The 20,776-nt window shown below is 49.8% G+C and overlaps 1 protein-coding gene across 3 annotated transcripts in view; it reads right to left on the reverse strand.

Moving 5' to 3' along the window:
• Positions 1 to 341: 341 nt before the first annotated feature.
• LOC135918016 (1,5-anhydro-D-fructose reductase-like) overlaps positions 342 to 20,776 on the reverse strand; it is a 217,370-nt gene continuing 196,935 nt past the window's right edge. For all 3 annotated transcript variants that reach the window (XM_070521489.1, XM_070521488.1, XM_065451682.2), the window contains 2 exons: positions 1,579 to 1,667; positions 342 to 490 (listed from right to left, as the gene is read on the reverse strand). In XM_070521489.1, coding sequence (XP_070377590.1) covers positions 457 to 490; positions 1,579 to 1,667 — 123 coding nt within the window. In that variant the 3' untranslated portion in view covers positions 342 to 456. The remainder of the gene's footprint in view (positions 491 to 1,578; positions 1,668 to 20,776) is intronic.

Consider the following 20,776-nt stretch of genomic DNA (forward strand, 5'->3'; position numbering starts at 1 on the left):
TGGATGTCGCAGCCATCTTTGCTTATTTGGACACAGTTGTCAGCACAAGTAATGGATTCTGGAGTTCCTAATTGCAGAGAATTTTTCCACAACATATCTTGCTTTTCATTGAATATGCTTATTCCCGGTGTGCATTGCACATTCAGGTGAAACATTTCGTTTGTGGATTTATACGTCCTGTCCTTGAGGGGTTCAAGCAATGCAACTGCTGGTGCGCGTATTTGGATGTGTGTTTGATATGCGTGTTGCGGACATACTTGTTTGTGCAAGCATGCGCGTGAAGCACAGCACCCGGAGCAAAAGGTAATTAGAAGCTTCACAAAACAGTTTTACTCGAAAACTCAGACGAGCTTCTTTTTATTTCAACAATGTGTGACGATTATCTTTTATTTGGGAGGTGTGTGATCGGAGGACGATATACAGATCACTTCTTGCGAGCTATCGAGAAGCGGCGATTCACTTGAAAGGGTACTCTGCTCTGTTTGGCAATCTGCAGTTACGAGAGAACGTTTAGCAGGTTAGAATAGCAACTTGAATCATCTGCAGAGGTCTATCACGATGGCATGCAGCACTGCGTTAACAACAATATTCTATATTCGGGGCAAAATTTTCTGTAGTTTGCCCTGAATTTAATCCATATTTTTCTCTGAAAAATCCATCTTCTGTGCTCTCTAACGGAAGAGCAGGCGTCAAGGTAACGGTATGAGTGCGTCCTTTGCACGTGGTAAAGTACTCTCATAACTAAAAGGTGAGTAAGTACCAAATACTAAGATGCCGCACCTAGTGCGCCGGACAGACTTGAAATTTTCTTGAAGCATTTATTATAAAGCAGCGCCATCATTAAGTACGTCACCATGCTTACTCGGTTCTAACGGCTAATTTATTTCTCTGAAAACTTCACGAAAACATGGCAGGCGCGCTCGAATAGAGTGTGCAACCAGAGCTGCAATAGGTGGTGTCTAATTTCCATTCATTAATCTCGAAGGTCATGCTTTGCCCTACAGCGAGCGCCGGATATTTGCCATCATTGTACGTCACTTGTATGGCTGGTGTCGAAATCACAGCTCCAGTGACTTTAGAATTCTAAATTTTCTTTTTTGTGAGTGAGATCAAATCTCTTACGATAAGAACCTAATAAGCAAATAATATAGTTCATCGCATTTCTTAATTTCTTTGAATATGAAAATTCGGGTGGGCGTAACGATTAAGGCCATCGAATCTTTAAATTCTGGCTCAAGAAAACCGGGTGCACGTTACGAGAGAAAGCCCGCTAGAATCCAGCAAGGACGGTGTTCTTGATATACTAACGAGGGGCAGCTTGCACAAAGAATTTCACCCGTTGGTAAATTTACCTGACGTTCAAATGTTTGGCCCAAAATGAGAGTGACTTACCGCACATGTCAAAACACATAGGCATGCCATAGCGCAAGATTGTCTCGCTTTGTTTCCCAAGAACTCAAGGTTCAGCGAATCACTGTCAATTGCGCGAACCTTTTTAACCACGGATAAATTCGATTCCGCGTAAAACGCTTCATGTAAAAGCGGCTTCAGGGGTTACTACATCGTGACAGTACGTACCCGTAAATGTTGTACGTGAACAAGCGCATGTTCCTGTTGAGTCCTGTGAGTATTTTGACGTCAGCCTCCGAGAGCTCGAAGTCGAACACCTGCATCATCAGCGACACATGCGGTGTAGCAGTTAGGATCAAGTCCGACTGTACCTCTTTATTCCTGTCTTGGCGCCATTTTTCACTAGGATGAAAATTTTTTCAAGGTTCTTTTTAAGTCAAGGTCTTAGCCGATTTCAGAGGAATTTGGCGTATCTGAGCATCTTGTAACCACTTTAGAAAGCAACAGTCAGGTGCCTTGTAGATGCCGTATGACCATGAAAATGATATTAGGTAAGTGATACCTTGTCATGCCGAGAATACGTAGCAATAGTCGGCAACCGAGGATATGATACAAGATCAGTGCAAGCAGCCGTAAACGGGGCGGGATGTGAATCTCTGTATCGCTGTCGCCCGCTGCCGTGCCGCCGTCAAGTATTGATATACCTCGTCATGCAGAGAATACGTAACAATAGTCGGCTACTCAGGCTATGATAAAATATTAGTGCAAGCAGATGTAAAAGAGGTGGGATGCGAGTCTCTGTGTCGCTGTCCCCATCTGCCGTGCCGCCACCAAGTATTAGGTGATACTTCGCCATGCCGCGAATATGTATCGATAGTCGGCAAATGAAGGTATTGACACGTGTACTTGTTTATCTTTAGCGTGCGACCACGTTTTACCGCTTGGCAAATGTTATCGCACAGCGAAGGACGCGCCAGGCATGTATCCGAAGTTTCTGGAAGGTTATCGATGGTTCCACCACTCTCTGTTACCGAACCTTGTGTAATCTGATTGCATGCAGGGGCGACTGTAACAGTGTAGAGCTTTGCGGAAGACACGCGGGTCCCAGCGATTACTCTAGAACGTTCGACGACTGATGTATAAAAGCCGACGCGCTTGACCCGCTGTACAGCTTTTCGACGATCGCCGAGTGTGTTCGGCACTATCTTTGTTCTTTGAGTGTAGCCTGCTTTTGAGGGCACAAGTTCGCCCAATAACAAGCTAGTTTCGTTAATCACACTTTACTGCCTTCTTCACCGTCACCACTACGTGACATCTGGTGGAGGTGCTAGTGCGTTCATGTACCGAACACCCCCGCAAAGCCGCGATCCAAGCCCAAAACTCAAAGACAACACCAACGTCGCCAAGGACCAGCGAGCAAGCCGTAGGCAGCAAGGATTGCGACCGGAATATGGAGCTCTTCCCGAGAAGACCAGACGGATCAAGCCCAAGTCAGAAACCCCAATGGCTGCCCCATCGTACCCCATTCTGCTGCAACAACCTCGGGACCCACCAACCTTTCATGGATCATCGTCTGAAGATCCAGAAACCTGGGTCGAGACATATGAAGGGATCGCGAGTTTCAACAACTGGGACTCCGACGACAAGCTACGGCATGTATACTTCGCCTTAGAAGACGCCGCCAGGACGTGGTTTGAGAGCCAGGAGTCGAGCCTGACAACGTGGGACCTGTTCCGCAGCGCCTACCTGCGGACCTTCACGAGCGTCGTGCGTAAGAAAAGAACCGAAGCTACGCTAGAAGTCCGAGTACAACTACCCAACAAAAACATAGCGATCTTCACCGAGGAGATGACGCGCCTGTTCCGCCACGCCGACCCCGAAATGTCCGAGGAGAAAAAGCTTCGCCTACTCATGCGTGGCGTCAAGCAAGAACTTTTCGGCGGAATGATACGAAATCCACGGAAAAACGTCGAAGAGTTTCTTCACGAGGCAGCAAGCATCGAGAATACTCTGGAAATGCGGAACCGGTAATTCAACCGACGCGCAAGCCCAGCAAACTACGCCGCAGTTCAATCATTGGCCACCGACGAGCTACGCGAGACTGTAGTAGCTTCGACGGGGCGGCCGCACGCGGGACCTACGGCATGAGGCCTAACGGCCGGGGTCTGTATGGTCCTCTTCCTGTGACTTTCACCGGTAATCGATGGATTGTGACAGCGGCTGAAGACTTGACACGGTACGCCGAAACAGCTTGTGTGAAGTTCTGCCTCAGCCTCTGAAGTTGCTGCATTCATACTTCAAGCCTTAGTACTGCGTCACGGTGCTCCTCGCGTCCTCCTGAGCGATCGTGGAAAAGCATTCCTCTCGCAACTCGTAGACGAAGTACTCAGAGCCCCCGGGACCACCCACAAGACTACCTTCAGTTACCATCCGCAAACCAAGGGCTTAACACAGCGATTTCGTCGCACGCTATCAGACGTGATAGCTATGTACATGTACATCGAACCAGATCACAGAAAGTGGGACGCAATTATGCCATTCGTAACTTTTGCGTATAAAACCGCCATTCAACGCAGAACCGGTTACTCGCTATTCTACCTTGTCGATGGTCGTTCGCCCTCTTCCTGTCTTGACGTCTATTTCTACGCGCCAACTGTCAATCGATGTCCATCCTCCTGTGAAGAATATGAGTCCCGCTTTCTGCGTTGTCACCATCTCGCCCGCATCAACACCGAAGCACGGCAACAGGACCTCAAGTAGCATTACGACGCCTCTCATCGCGTCGTGTGCTTCCGCCCTGGCGAGGAAGGGCTACTCACGACACCAGTTCGTACTCCTGGCTTGCGTGAAAAGTTTCAGCTTCGGTTCATCGGCCCCTACAAAGACTTGGAGCAGACCTCTCCGGTTAACTATCGCGTGGCACCTGTTCTTGTTCCAAACATATATATACTTATCAACATGGCTTTAGGACCGGATTATCAGCTGTTACGCAGTTAATAGAAACAATTCATGACTTTGCAGGTGCAGCAGATATGACAACAGGTTGATGTGGTTTGCGTGGATTTTGCGAAGACTTTTGATAAACTACCTCATGTCCAATTAACCTTCAAATTACGTAATGCAGGAATAAATGAATTTATATTCAAATGGATTGAAGCATACTTAACAAACCGTACGCAGGTAGTTAAGCTGGATGGTTATGTATCAGATTCATTAGCTGTACTCTCAGGAGTGCCCCAAGGCTCAGTATTGGGACCACTATTGCTTCTCCTTTATATTGTTACGTGTGGAAAGGCACAGATGAAAGATGCTACATACAGGCTATTTACACTGGAGCCAGACCGCCAGGCCGACACTCGCTCGCCCCAACGGCACAGACCCACTTCGTCGTCGTTCTCGCGGCGGCTCGTCCCTTGAGCATCGCTCAATGATATCGCAATACTACCCCCCGGCGGCAAAAAAAGCCGTCACGTTGCTGTTACATATCCAAGGCGCGTGAATAGTTGTAGGGTTTGAGTCGAGCGACGTGGACAATGTCACTGGTTGCCACGGCGGAGGACGTAGTGGGCGTGGCTAGAACGATTTCGTAAGTGACATCGGTCATTTGGCGGAGCACGCGATATGGGCCGGTGTAGCAGGAAAGGAGTTTTTCCCAAAGGCCAACTTCACGCGATGGTGACTGTTGCATTTCCACGGCACGTGGCCCGAACAGTTACGAGGCACAGACCGCTCGAACATAGAAGACGTTTATTTAGGGGCGTGCGGTAGCTTTTATCCCCTGAAGTGGGAAGGGAAGTGGGAGTGGAAAGAAGGAACGGAAGAATACTGCGCATGCGCAGAACTATCATGACGAAGACACAACAGTGACCAAAGCAACACAAGGGTGCCGGGCACAAAATGGACATCACGGTGACGGAGGTCATAGCGTTGCTTTTGTTTGCCTGGAGAGACTTGTAGACGAGCGCGCGCAAGTTGGCGAACATGGTCAGCACGGACGATAGTATCACGCGCATAAGCGCTAGTTAAAGCTGTGGTGGACGGAAGAAAGTGTCCAGTGGTAGCGTCGGTTCACGGCCATACAAGAGGTAAAGGCGAAAAGCCAGCAGTTTCGAGACGGGAAGAGTTATATGCAAAGGTAATGTAAGGTAGAGCCCGGCCCCATTCACGGTGGTCGTCTGAAACGCATTTTGATAGCATGTCTGTAAGCGTGCGGTTCAAACGCTCATTGAGGCCATTAATCAAAAGACTAGCGCAAATAACAGGGACACAGACGGAGGAAGCGACAGGATGAGCGCTCGTCCTGTCGCTTCCTCCGTCTGTGTCCCTGTTATTTGCGCTAGTCCTTTGATTAATGATGTCACACCAACTAGCCAAGCTTTCTGCCTTGATCAGTGAGGCCGTTCGTTTGAGGGTGGTAGGAGGTGGTATAGTTATGCTGCATTGAGCAGGCACGCATGATGTTGTCAATGACTTTGGCTAAGAACTTACGGCCACGGTCTGTTAGCAATTGACGCGGAGCATCATGAATCAAAATGATATCATGCAGGACGTAGTCCGCAACATCAGTTGCGCAACTGGTCGGAAGAGCGCGGGATACGGCGTAGCGGGTCGCGTAGTCCGCCGCGACTGCAACCCACTTGTTTCCTGATGTAGATTCCGAAAATGGGCCGAGAAGGTCTAAGCCGACACGATGGAAGGGCTCGGCAGGGATGTCGAGCGGCTGCAGGTAACCAGCGGGGAGCTGGGAAGGCTTCTTGCGTCGTTGGCAAAGTTCACAAGCGGCGACGCAACGTCGTACGGAACGGGCAAGGCCCGGCCAGAAAAAACGGCGACGTACACGGTCATAGGTTCGTGATACGCCGAGGTGTCCTGTGTTGCATCTAGGTCGCAAGCCCCAAGAGTAGCGTTGGCCTGGCGGCCTGGGCCACAGCTGGAAGCATTCGAAGGTCTTGGCAAAGGATGAGTCGACTGCTAACAGAACAACTTGTTTATTCTAGCATCGCAAAAGAACGTTACTCGACGGAAGAAATCGAAGCCTCTCTCAGCGTTCGGGGGCAGCTGCTTTTATCCTCTCGGAGTCGAGGGCAAGAAGGAACGGCTTGAAAAAGGCGCACGTGACGGCGGCGCATGGACACGTTGTGACAAGAAGTGACGTTTCCGCCGGGCCGGCGCCGGTCAGACCATCTCGCTTCTCAGTTGGGGAGCTCCTCTCCCCGGCTGCCACGCTTTGACAAGCGTGGGCACCAACATGCACACACACACACTCATGAAGACACGTGGCATTGAAATATGCCTGGACGCGCTTGGCAGGAAGCGTCGCGGCAGCGCTGAACTGGCCAAAATGTCCGCCGCTGTGAACGAAGCCCCGGCGTCCGTTGCATCCGCGCCGGCTATACCGCACGTCGGAGGCGAAACGTAACAGACCGCCCCGCCGGGAGAAGGAGATCCCGATGGTCAGGGGACTGCATCCGCTGTCCGGAGGGATCTGGCTCGACGATGCTCATAACCGAAGTCGGTCGTCCCTCGGCGTTTCTTGAGCGCAGCGCACAGACAAGGCCTCGTTCTCACGCTCAGGTTCACACAGGACACTGCAAAGTGACTTCTGGAGAGTTGCCATTCTCGTTCCCAGCAAGCGTTTAAACTACGCCGAAACTCAACCGCTCAGTCAGCAAGCACGACACAACCCTCACTAAGCCATGCCAGGCTCTTTCCCCTTTTATACTACTGCCTAGTTCCTTACAGTAGTCTAGCAGCACTCAGAACGCGTCCACAAATTAGAAAATTGCACTAGAAAGCACGTCATGACTTTGAAACACTAAACAAAAGCAATATGTTAAAAATCCTGCCTTAGGAAGAAAACATCAGTAACAAACAACTTTGAGGCTGATTCCTACGTTAGGGGCCTCGACTTAAGCCATCGGCGTTACCGTTGACACTCCACTTTTTGTAACGCACCTCAAAGGAATATTGTTGCAAAGCGAGGCTCCAGCGCAAGAGGCGACCATTTTTGGAAGAGATGGTCTGCAGCCATTGGAGAGAGCAGTGATCCGTCTCAATGATAAACCTCGAGCCGGCTAGGTAGCATGACAATTTCTGAACGGCCCACACGAGACACGCACACTCTTTCTCGGTGGCGCTTGTACGCCTGCTCACGACTGGTCAGCTTGCGACTAGCATACAGGACGGGGTGTTCCACTTCTCCATTTTCCCGTTGGCACAGTACAACGCCCATGCCTCGCTCACTAGCATCGCATGAACAACGAACCCTTTTGTGTAGTCTGGCGATCGTAGCACAGGCTGGCTTGTTAGGGCGCTCCTTAGGGCGCTAAAAGCTCTTTCCCTTGTCTCGTCCCAGACGACTGTTTGGGGCTCTGTTTTTCTTAGAGCATCCGTCAGGGGAGCCGCGATATCAGAGTACCTGGGGATGTACCTCTGATAGTAGCCGGCGACACCTAAGAACGACCGAATATCGGTCTTCGTGCGCGGTTGCGGGAAGTCTCGCACAGTGGCCACCTTTATTCAAGAGGGGCGGCGACGACCCCGTCCAATCACGTGACCGAGGTAAACAACCTCGGCCTGTGGTAACTGGTACTTGGGAGCCTTGACTGTCAAGCCCGCTTCGCGCAGGCGGGTTAGCACTGCCCGCAAGTGTGCCATATGCTCCGACCAGGATGCGGAGAATATCGCTACGTCGTCTAAATACGGTAAAGCGAATTCTTGCTGTCCCCGCAACACTTTGTCCATGAGGCTTGAAAAGCAGTATGGCGCGTTCCTCAAACCAAAACTAAAAACTTTAGGACGGAATGTTCCCATTGGTGAAAAGAACGCCGCATACCTACTAGCCTCTTCTGTAAGTGGAACCTGCCAATAACCCCTGACAAGATCTAGGGTGCAAATAAACTGAGCGCTACTAACTTTATCAAGGCGCTCCTCGATGTTAGGGATCGGATAAATTTGATCCTTAGTAATGGAAGTAAGCCTGCGGTAGTCGACGCAAGGACGAGGTTCCTTGCCCGGTACCTCAACTAAAATCCTAGGGGAGGTATAGTCACTATCACCCGCCTCAATAACACCGAGCTGTAGCATTTTCTTTACCTCAGCCTCCATAAAATCGCGCTGGCGGGGTGACACCCGGTACGCCTTGGATCGTACTGGCTCTGGGGAGGTAAGTTCTATTTCATGAGTAAGAACAGAACTGCTACCAGGCCTCCCAGAGAACTGACCTTGAAACTTTTGTAAGAGCTGGTGGGAGGTCAGTTCTATTTCATGAGTAAGGACAGAAGTCCTACCAGGCCTCTCAGAGAACTGACCTTGAAACTCCTGTAAGAGCTGTGTAGTTCGGTTTTCTGCTCAGGCGACAGCGGTGCTTTACTGATTAAGTCACAAATGACTTGATCGGTGTCTTCCCTGTTAGTCACTAAGCCTAGTCCCGGAAGCTCGATCGGAAGCTCTTCAGGAACGTTTACCACCATACACACCACTGCTTCACGTTGTCTATAGGGTTTGAGCAGATTACAGCGGTAAACTTACTATGCTTTCCGTTTTCCTGGCAGACTCACCACGTAGTTAACGTCCGACAGTTTTTGAACAAGCCGTGCTGGGCCCTCCCACTGCACGTCGAGTTTGTTTTTTAGCGATGTGCGCAATATCATTACCTCATCACCCACCTCAAAACGACGGGCCCTGGCTGTCCGATCATAATAAACCTTGGCCCTCTGCTGGGCCTTTGCCATTGCTTCACCTGAAAACTCCTGTGCCCTTCTTAAGCGTTCGAGGAACCTAAGCACGTACTCCACCACGACTGGGTCGTCGCCCCTGCCTTCCCACGAGTCTCGAAGCATGCGAAGCGGAGACCGCAGCGAGCGACCGTACACCAGCTCAGCTGGCGAAAACCCCGTAGCCGCATGCGGCGCGGTCCTTAATGCAAACATCACCCCAGGCAGACACAGCTCCCAGTCAGTCTGTTGTTCAAAACACAATGCTCTCAACACGCGCTTCATGACGGAGTGGAGTTTCTCAACGGAATTCGACTGTGGGTGGTACACTGAGTTGTGTAACAGCTTTACCCTGCACCTTCCGAGAAAGGCTGTCGTCAAAGCGCTAGTAAACACTGTGCCCTGATCTGACTGGATTTCCGCAGGAAAACCAACTCGCGCAAATATGGACAGTAGTGCATTGACTATCTCAACTGAGCTGAGTTCTTTAAGCGGCACTGCTTCAGGGAACTTTGTCGCTGGGCAGATCACAGTCAAAATGTGTCTGTACCTCGTGGTTGTTACCGGCAGAGATCCTACTGTATCAATAACGAGCCGTCTAAAAGGCTCCGTAATGATAGGTACCAACTTCAACGGCGCCCTCGATTTGTCCCCTGGTTTGCCCACCCGCTCACAGGTGTCACATGTCCTCACAAAGTGTTCTGCGTCACGAAAACACCCTAGCCAATAGTACTCTTGCAAGAGACGGTCCTTAGTCTTCTTAACTCCTAGGTGTCCGGACCACGAACCCCCATGCGACAAGCGCAACAGATCCTGACGGTAGCACTGAGGCACGATCAGCTGATCGAAATCCACCCTCCTGCGGTCTAGATACTTCCGATACAGGACCCCACTTCTTTCCACAAAACGAGCATTTTTCTTGGCGACACCTTCCTTGACATTGCAGCGCATGTTTTCTAGGCTACCATTCTTTTTTTTCTCGGCTATCAAAGCCGAACGGCTTACCTTTAGCAACCTATTAAGTCCATCTGACGTAGGCGCGATGAGCAAACCTGCAGACAGCTCTTCTAACTTTCCCGTGTCGGACATTTCCTCTCCAGTATCTGGTGCTTCAACGCTACAGGCTCAATTTTATTCAGTTCGGACGTGCTCTGAATATCAGCTTGCTGCGCCTCCGACCCTTTCTCATTGTTCGACAACGTCGGCCCCGCAACTACCGCCTTTGCAGCGAGCTCCCGAACTCTCGATCTGGTTAAGGCCTGAACGCTAGCCTCACCAAACAAAAGCCCCTTCTCGCGCAGGAGGTGATCGGACCTGTTCGAAAATAGGTACGGGTACTGGGGGGCAGCATAGATGACACTGCGGCCTCCGCCTCAAGCGCTCCGAAAGGTCCTACAATAAGCACTTTTGCTACGGGCAGACACACGCTATGAGCTTCCACGGCTTGCTTGATCTATGCGCACTCGCCCGTGAACGTATCGGGTTCTACGTAAGAGGGTTGAACTACATCTATTGTAGCTGCGGAATCACGAAGCACTCGGCACTCTTTCCCGTTCACGAGAAGGTCTCGCATGTAAAGCTCGAGAAGCTTCATGTTCTCGTCAGTGCTGCATAATGACAAAAACACGACTTTTGTTTTTGTTTCCGGACGGACACTGCGCCGAAAAGTGACCCGGCTTCTGGCACGTATAACACAGGCGCGCTTTTCGCTTTCTGCGTTCGGCTTCGGCTGCAGCCGTCTCCTTACGTTCGGTCGGACTGCTTTCACTCGCATCCGCACTGCGTGTGTCCCCCTTTGCTCTCATGGGCGTGAACTTCGGCCTCTCAAACTTGGAGCCAAATTCACCCTTTTGACCATCCTTAGCTCCGCGAGCCCGACGCGTCACAAACTCCTCGGCTAGCTCGGCGGCTTTAGCCACCGTACTAACGTCTGGCCTATCCAAGACCCAGTACCGCACGTTCTCAGGTAACCGACTATAAAACTGTTCCAGCCCGAAACACTGCAGAACTTTCTCGTGGTCGCCAAACGCTTTCTCTTCTTTGAGCCACTCCTGCATGTTTGACATAAGCCTCTAGGCAAACTCTGTATATGACTCACTTCTGCCTTTCTTATTTTCCCGAAACTTCCGACGGAACGCCTCCGCTGACAGCCTGTACTTTTTTAGCAGACTCCATTTCACTTGGTCGAAATCCTCTGCCTCCGCTCTCTTCAAGGAAGCGACTACGTCGGCCGCCTCGCTGGGTAACAAAGTGAGCAAGCGCTGTGGCCACGTTTCCCGAGAGAACCCCTGCTTCTCGCACGTTCGCTTAAAGTTAACCAGGAACAAACCAATGTCCTCTCCAAGCTTCAACGGCGGCATCAGGTCAGTCGTTTTGAACGATCCTCGTTCTCCTGCACCGTGCGCCTGACTTCCATTACGAGGGCGTTCCATCTCTACCTCGAGACGCTTAATTTCTAAAGCGTGTTGACGGTCGCGCTCCTCTTTCTCTTTCCCTTTTTGCTCTGTACGTTCGCGCTCCTCTTTCTCATTTTGCTCTTTACGTTCGCGCTCCTGTCTTTTTGCCGTCTCCCTCTCCTTAACGGTCTCAAGGCATTCCGACAGCTCGTCATCCTCAGCTTCTAACTCAAGAATAGCCCTTAGCAGTTCTGGTTTTCTGAGTTTGTCTGAGACACCCAGACCCAACTCTCTTGCAAGCTCCAGCAATTTCGGTTTGCGCAACGACTTCCAATCCATGGCTGTTCTGAATGCTGCTTTCTCTACTGCCTACTATTGTCTTGCCGCAAACTAACCCGGCAGCAACGACAACCAAAATTACCAGCTCTTTTTCTGACGGTAACAAAAGCCTGGCAAAACTCAGAAGAAAGAAGTCCCGCACTCACCAAACTTCGCTGCCAAGAATTCAGCGCAGTCGTTCCGCTGCAGGCAACCAGTCATCACACAGGGCTAGTTGCACTGCTCCCGGATGGTCATTGTGCTGCTGAGCATGCAGTCGACTGCAGATCTTCGCTGCAGGCCTCCGTTGTCGTGATCTCACCGCTGGCAAGCAGTTGTCGCATCTGGGTAGCAAGACCCAAGGGTAGCGTTGGCCTGGCGGCCTGGCGCACAGCTGGAAGCATTCGAAGGTCCTGGCTAAGGATGAGTCGACTGCTAACAGAACAATTTGTTTATTCTAGCATCGCAAAAGAGCCGCTGGTCAGGTCGACCGAAGTGGAGAAGCGGGAGACCACGTTACTCGACGGAAGAAATCGAAGCCTCTCTCGGCGTCCAGGGGCAGCTGCTTTTATATTCTCGGAGTCGAGGGCAAGAAGGAACGGCTTGAAAGAGGCGCACGTGACGGCGGCGCACGGACACGTTGTGACAAGAAGTGACGTATCCGCCGGGCCGGCGCCGGCCAGACCTCCTCGCTTCACAGTTGGGGAGCTCCTCTTCCCGGCTGCCGCGCTTTGACAAGCGTGGGCACACACACACACACACACACACACACACACACACACACACACACACACACACACACACACACACACACACACACACACACACACACACACGCACACGCACACGCACACGCACACACACACACACACACACGAAGACACGTGGCATTGAAACACGCCTGGACGCGCTTGGCAGGAAGCGTTGCGGTAGCGCTGAACTGGCCAAAATATCGGCCGCTGTGAATGAAGCCCCGGCGTCCGTTGCATCCGCGCCGGCTATACCGCACGTCGGGGGCGAAACGTAACACCTGCCATTGGTGCGTCGTGAAGCTCGTGTGACAATTAAAGTAGGAACTCAGAGCCGTCCGAATGCAGGTTCCGTCGCGGAGGACGAAGAGGCGTAGGGTGGCATCGGCCGGAGAGCGTTCAAAACAGTCGATGAGTGCTCTGACGTAGGCGTCACGACGTTGCTCGTCGGCGAAATGAAGCAGCTGCGACACAGAAAATACACAAGCAGCACTGGTAATATTGGAGGAGTCAGGGTCGTCAACAGGGTAACGCGACAAGCTATCAGCGTCTTGATGCAGGCGGCCAGACTTGTAGGCGACGGAATATGAAAATTCTTGTAGCCGCAAAGCCCATCGACCAAGCCGGCCTGTAGGATCCTTGAGCGATGAGAGCCAGCACAGAGCATGATGGTCAGTGACTACTGAAAAAGGTCGACCGTCTTCGCAACCGCCCAGACTACAGCAAGGCATTCGCGTTCCGTAATGGAATAGTTGCGCTCCGATGGTGTGAGGAGGCGGCTCGCATAAGCAATAACGCGATCCTGGTCACGCTGACGCTGGGCTAAGACGGCACCTACGCCATGACCGCTGGCATCTGTACGCAATCCTGTAGGCGCATCAGGGTCAAAGTGGGCGATTATGGGTGGTGAGGAGAGAAGAGTGACGAGACGAGAGAAGGCGGCGGCTTCTGCAGTGACCCACGAGAATGGGACACCTTACTGCAAAAGATTAGTGAGCGGTCTATCAATTGCCGCAAAATCTTGAACAAAACGACGAAAGTACGAGCATAGCCCGAAAAAACTTCGAACATCTGCGGCTGTCTTTGGAACCGGAAAGTCTCGGACAGCGCGAGTTTTGTCGGGATCAGGCTGTACTCCGGAAACGTCAACGAGGTGGCCCAGAACAGTAATTTGGCGGTGGCCGAAACGACATTTCGACGAGTTAAATTGCAGCTTCGCCTTTCGAAATACAACAACTATAGCTGTTAGACGCTCAAGGTGAGTGTCGAACGTGGGCGAGAAGACGATGACGTCATCGAGGTGGTAGAGACATGCGGACCATTTGAAACCACGGAGCAAGGAGTCCATCATACGCTCAAAGGTGGCAGGGGCGTTGCATAATCCAAACGGCATTACTTTAAATTGGTATAGGCAATCGGGTGTGATGAACGCGGTTTTCTCTCTGTCCACATCGTCAACAGCAATCTGCCAGTATCCAGAACGAAGATCAATGGAAGAGAAATAGCTGGAACCGTGGAGGCAGTCAAGGGCATCGTCTATACGTGGGAGCGGGTAGACGTCCTTTTTAGTAATGTTGTTCAGGTGGCGGTAGTCTACACAGAAGCGCCACGTGCCATCTTTCTTCTTAACCAACACAACAGGTGACGCCCAGGTGCTCAAAGACGGCTCAATGTTTTGTCTAGCATTTTGTTGACTTCACTTTGAATTACTTGGCGTTCCGACGCAGAAACTCGATACGGTCGTCGGTGAATAGGAGTACCATCGCCAGTAAGACTCCGATGCTTGACCGCGAGCGTCTGGCATAAAGGGCGATCGTCGAAGTCGAAAATATCTCTGTAGGACGATAATACTTGGTAAAGGTCTTCAGCCTGCGCAGAGGACAGGTCCGTCGCAACCATTTTCTGTATCTTGGGGTTGGCGGCCGAGGCTGGCACGATGAGCCCGCTAAGCTCGCAAGAAGCATCGGTCGATAAAGTTGCCACTTGATGGTCGCCGAGACAATCAACGTTGGAAAGGCAAATACCTTGCGGTAGAATTTGCTTTTCCAATCCAAAGTTAAAGATAGGCATGAAAGTGCGGCTCGCACTAATAGTAAGTATACTGTGAGGCACGGTAACGTCATACTGTAGTGGAATGTCGGGCAGAGCAATGACGAAGTACTCGCCATCAGGGACTGGTGGGGAAGACAAGAGTTCAATATAGGCTATAATTTTGGTGGCAAACGAATAAAGCCGGTGGTGCGTAGGCGGAACTGGGGTGCATCAGAAAGTTCTCGGATAATCGGCAACTCAAGGCGAAGGGTACTGGCAGAGCAGTCAATAAGAGCAGAATGCCCGGAGAGAAAATCGAGGCCGAGAATGAGATCGTGGGGGCAATGAGCGGTGAAGAGGACAGGAGTGTGGCGGCCGGCGATGCTAACACGTGCCGTACACATGCCGATGATAGGCACAGCACAGCCATCCGCAACGCGGACGACGCGTGCCGACACTGGTGTGAGGAGCTTGTTCAGTCGTCGCCGGAAGGCAGCACTCATAATGGAAAGATGTGCACCTGTATCGATGGGTACCGTAACAGGATAGCCACCAACGTCAACGTCAAGAGGGTTTTGGTTCGTGTGTAACGTGAGCAGAGGATTTGAGGGCAGCGTCGACAACGAATCTTCACCTCCAGAAGCAGCAGTGCCTAGTTTTCCGGCTGGATCCGGGAGGCGATAGGCGACGGGGTTGGGGCGACCGAGACTGATGGCACCGAGGTGAAGGAGAGCGGCTGTAGCGAAGGTTCGGGGCAGGAGCATCAGCGGCAATGGGTTCATGGCGGGTGGCATAGGGAACAGAAGGTCCAAAGGGGCGGGAATGAGCGGCGGTGTATGTCCGAGGAGGTGGTGGCGATCGGTTGCGGCAGTGACGAGCGACGTGGTCGATGCGACAGCAGTGAAAGCAGATCGGCCTGTCATCCGGGGTACGCCATTCGGCCGGGTTGCGGCGAGATGTGGCAGAAAAGGACTGCCGGGGACGAGGAGGGTTGCTAGAGAACTGGGGAACCATGGGTGGAGACGATGAACACACGGAGTTGAGACCCACGTTCTCAAATTCCTGTCTGACGACGGCCTGAATCATCGCAATCGTGGTTGCTGGTGGATCGGGAGGCGTCGCGGAGAAAGCTGGCAAACAGGCGGCCTCGAGCTCGCGGCGAACAATACGAGCTACGTCGTCACAGGTGGTGGCCTGACGCGGTCGACCCTCACATGTCGTCGTAGCAGCAGTGTTGGGTAGCCGCGTGATGTGATGTGTGATACGGCGGCTCTTAGCTGGTTCAAGTCGACGGCATTCTTTGATGATGGCGTCGATAGTCGAGACGTGGCCGAAAACAAGCAAATTGAAAGCATCGTCGGCGATGACTTTTAGCACATGCGACACTTTATCTGCTTCAGACATAGTATCGTCAGCTTTGCGGCACAGAGCCAAGACGTCGAGGATGTATGAAACGTACGGCTCTGTATATTTCTGAACACGAGACGCAAGAGCCTTTATCGCGGCAGCCTTGCGCCCAATGGGGTCGCCGAACAGTTCCCTGAGCTTTTCTTTGAAACTTTCCCAAGTGGTTATTTCGTCGTCATGCGTTTGGTGCCACACGCGTGGGGTGCCACCGAGATAAAAGATGACATTGGCGAGCATGATCGTTGGGTGCCACCTGTTATTAGCACTGGCGTGTTCATAGAGCTTGATCCATTCGTCAACGTCCTCTCCCTCCAGGCCAGAGAACACACCAGGGTCGCGATGTTGGGCAACCGTGATGATTGGAGCAGTCGGACAAGCCGAAGCCGTTGCAGAGGCGGTCTCGTCACCGGGAGGCATGGTGACAAGCTCGATGTACCGACCACTCCGGAGTTCCGTGGTGATGACGGGGATCGCTGACCTCCACCAGTATGTTGCGTGTGGAAAGACACAGATGAACGAGGCTATATACAGGCTGTTTACACTGGAGCCAGACCGCCAGGCCGACAGTCGCTCGCGCCAACGGCACACGCCCACTTCGTCGTCGTTCTCGCGGCGGCTCGTCCATTGAGCATCGCTCTATAATATCCTAATAATATCAATGACATCAGTAGCGTGGCAGCAGAGGGTGTTCAGGTTAAGCTCTTCGCAGATGACTGCTCAATTTACACCACGATTACTAAACTAGATGACCAGTTTAACATTCAGAAATGTTTGCAAAATTGTGACGATTGGTGTAGGAAATGGAAAACGGAAATAAATTATCCGAAATCTACATATACACACATCAGAAAAAAGAAAACTATCTATTCCTTTTTTCCAGCATTGGAGGACATTTGCTGGAGAACGCGCACCAGTTCAAATATTTAAGGGTAACAATAACACGAAATTTGACATGGAAGCAACATATAAATAACGTCTGCATGTCTGCCTATCAAAAGTTATACTTTCTGAGAAAAAACTGGAACATGCATTGCGTAATGTAAAACTTGCATACACCACCTTCATCAGGACGATACTACAATATTCAGCCGTGGTTTGGAGTCCCCATCAAGTGAAGCTTAAGAGAAAGTTGGAAAGGATACAGAGACTAGGGGCGCGTTTTATTTGTTCGACGTACCGAAGGAAGAAATCTGTCACGCTTATGTTACAGCGCTGCAACTTTGATCTACTTGAGGCACGTAGAAAGAAATATGGGCTGAAGGTACTTTGTCAAATAATGCCGGATCAACTTAAGATTGATAAGCTCAAATATTTACACCCTCCAGGCAAAAGAAACCCGCGAACTAACCACGACTACGTCATAAAGCCATACCGTACCAACAGTGATACATATCGATACTCATTTTTCCCGGATGCGATAGAAATGTGGAACCAATTGCCAAACGCTCTTGTTAGCCTAAAAGATGCCACCGAGTTTGAAAATGCTGCTGAGGCGTATTTACGGGAGCTTTCAATTTAGTTTTGAAGTGCCAAGTGGTATGTGCGACTTGATGTTCATTGTACGTATTTTGATAAATGTCAGAAGTGTGCTGAACATCACTCAAGTGAAAATCTTATTCACTGTGAATTGACAAGTGTTAAGCTACTTTACGTACATTGACATTGTCCATATTTGATGTATGTAATTGTATTGTCCTCTCTGTTATGAAATTCTATGAGGGTTGGCAGTATTAATAAATAAAAATAATAAATGACCACACTGCCGCGCTGCTGAGGTTGTCCACGTATACCGTATGAAGCCTTTCACGAGGCGTTCTCCGCCCCTTTGAATTGCGGCCTGGATGGCCGCTCTCGCGCGGGAGGACTTTAGCGTGGAAATTTATTAAGCTATTCTTTGTCATCTGTACATGATCATCATCACGTGGTGTTCACATCGGGTTCTTTTTCGTCGCTTGTGCGGCTTTCTCTTGTGCTTTGGGCGTGGTCGGTTCGCCGCATCTCCGACGCGCAACAGACGTCGTGATAACTGCTGAGTCACAATATATATATAAAATTCAAAAAAAGAAAAGGCCAACGGTATGGCATGTGTTTTTACTCACCTTTCAGCCGCAGGACCGGCCTTTGTCAGAGTGTCTCCGACGAAGGCCGGTCCTGCGGCTGAAACCTCAGTGAAAACATATGATATGTTAACTGACCTGCTTTACGTAGGTCAGTTAACCATAGCTTTGTACTATTGGTGCCCTTAATCTGTCTCGCCTGCCGCTGGTGCCATTGAACCCTAGCGGTTATGTCTAGTACAGAGTGCTCTGTCTGTGAAAAGCCTACCACACGCGATGAATTGACTCTTGCTTGTATTGGGTGCAACAACATTTTCCATGCTGGAAGCTGTTGCGATGTAACACAAAAGGTACTACGCTCGAAAAGTGATACCTATCGGAAAACATGGAAGTGCGAATCTTCTCGGGAAGCACAATCCGCTGGCATATCGGCAAAATGTTCCAGTTCAGCATACGAAGCAACCGATGTTGCCTTACAGCTAGCGATGATAGGAGAAAAGCTAGAGAAACTATTACCGCTAAGGAAATCTGTTCTCGGAATAGAAGAATCGATTCACCATATGTAACAAACGTTTGACGACATCATGAAACGTCTAGATAACCAGGACAAGGATATACAGTCGCTCAAGAAAAGAGTGGACAAGACTGACGAAGCGCGATTGAGCGAAACACAGATGCAGTTACAGGAGGCCATCAGTGAACTCGAATGGCGCAGCAGGCGCCTAAATTTAGAGTTCCATGGTATTCCTGTGACACCTGGTGAAGATTTGCTCGGTAAAGTAAATGAACTTGCACCTGTTCTTGAAGTACCTTGCCTGAAAGATAATGATATTACTGCCATACACCGACTTCCCGCAAGGCCAGACAAAACCCCCGGATAATTGTTCGTTTCATTCGTCAAAGAGAGAGAGAACTGTGGTACGCTAAACGTAAGAGGCTAAGAGACGTCGGGAATCACGCTTCAATCCTGGAAAATATAGCGAAACACAACCGAGAACTTCTACGCTCAACAAAAGACTGCGCAGCGGCGAACAACTTCCGTTTTGTCTGGCATGCGAACGGCAAAATTCTTATGCGGATGGCCACTGGGGATCGAGCGACTGTTGTCAAGAAAGACACGCGGTTGCGATCGTTGACTTAGTAGCATTGCTTGTTTGATTACCCGATATGGTTGTCTTACCCCACCAGTTCTCTGAAAAAGTAAAACCACGAAATTCTTCTTTGTCTTTTCTTACTCTCAATTGTCGGTGTGCAAAATCAAAAATAGATGACCTAGAACTTTTTTTTTCATCACGTAAGCTTCCCCTTCTCTGTGATTATATTAACAGAAACCTGGTACGAAAATGAGTCGGAAATGTATGCGCCACCACCGTATGCTCATTTCTTCGTGACGCGAAACAACAAAAGAGGGGGCGGTGTATCTATCCTTACGCAAAAATGCATCAATTGCGACCTTGAAAGAGAGTACACATGTGTAACTGATGACTATGAAGCTGTAGCGGTACGTGCAAATGAAAATATGTTTGTTGGCTTGTATAGGCCGCCCGCTGGCCGCTCTGACAATTCCTTTAGTTTTTTTTGAAAGCTTATTATGTTTTTCAGCTAAGCAGAATCTGAAACTTGTTGTCGGAGGTGATTTTAATATTAATTTACTTCAACGTGATTCCAAGCAAATGACTTTGTTATCGACTGTTAGTATGTATGGCTATGATATTGTTCCGACAAGCGCAACCAGAATAACAGACACATCAGAGACTTTGTTAGATTTATTCATAACGAATACCATGCTTGAAAAACCTACCGCTGGCACCATATAGCTTGTGATATCAGTGATCATTTACCCGTTTTTCTACTTTTAGACACAGTTTGCCGTAAAAAAGCAAAGCGTCAACGCGTTTATCAAGATATTTCGGATGCAAACTTGACGCGATTTAAAGAATCTCTGCAGGATATTACATGGGAGTGCATATATGAAATCAGAGATGCAGATAAGGCATATGACGAATTTCTTAATCTATTGAAAAATGCTTATCACGCAAGTTTTCCCACAAAAACTGCTAAACGGACACACAAAATAAGAAAACCTTGGGTAAGCAAGGATATGTACGATAAAATTAAAACCAAAGAACAACTTTACGCTACCTTCCTTAAAACCAAGGTCCTAAATGTATTTGCTGAATTTAAGCGGCTTAGAAACAACGTTGTGAAGTTGCTCCGGAAAGCGAGGTCGGCGTATTACTCTAATCTATTTTCACATGACACTAAGCGCACCGATCTCACCTGGAAAAAAAGAAACACTGTGCTCAGGCGTAACCAAGAATCCAATAAAATTGACTCAATATGTTACGCTAACGATTATGTTTCTGGTTCTGCTTTAGCCAATCTGTTCAACAATTGTTTCATTAACCAATTCACAAGTAATGCAGTACAACAACACAAAAGTATACGCAGACCTTGCACAAGCCCAAACACCATATTTTTTACCCAACAGACGCTCAAGAGGTAGCTTCCGCAATATTAAACCTTAAAAACAGTAGCGTTTGCGACGTAGACAACCTGCAATTAGGACCACTAAAGTATGTAGTGCATGAGATAGCGCGTCCATTAACGCACATTTTTAATCTTATCCTCTCCACTGGTGTATTTCCAAAAAACATGCAGATTACAAAAGTAACTTTAATTTTTAAGGGCTGTGACAGAAACGTACTGAAGAACTATGTCGATTTTACCCGTTTTTTTCCCAAAGTGATAGA

Source organism: Dermacentor albipictus, chromosome 7, assembly GCF_038994185.2.
Source record: "Dermacentor albipictus isolate Rhodes 1998 colony chromosome 7, USDA_Dalb.pri_finalv2, whole genome shotgun sequence".
In the NCBI taxonomy this organism is placed as follows: Eukaryota; Metazoa; Arthropoda; class Arachnida; order Ixodida; family Ixodidae; genus Dermacentor; species Dermacentor albipictus.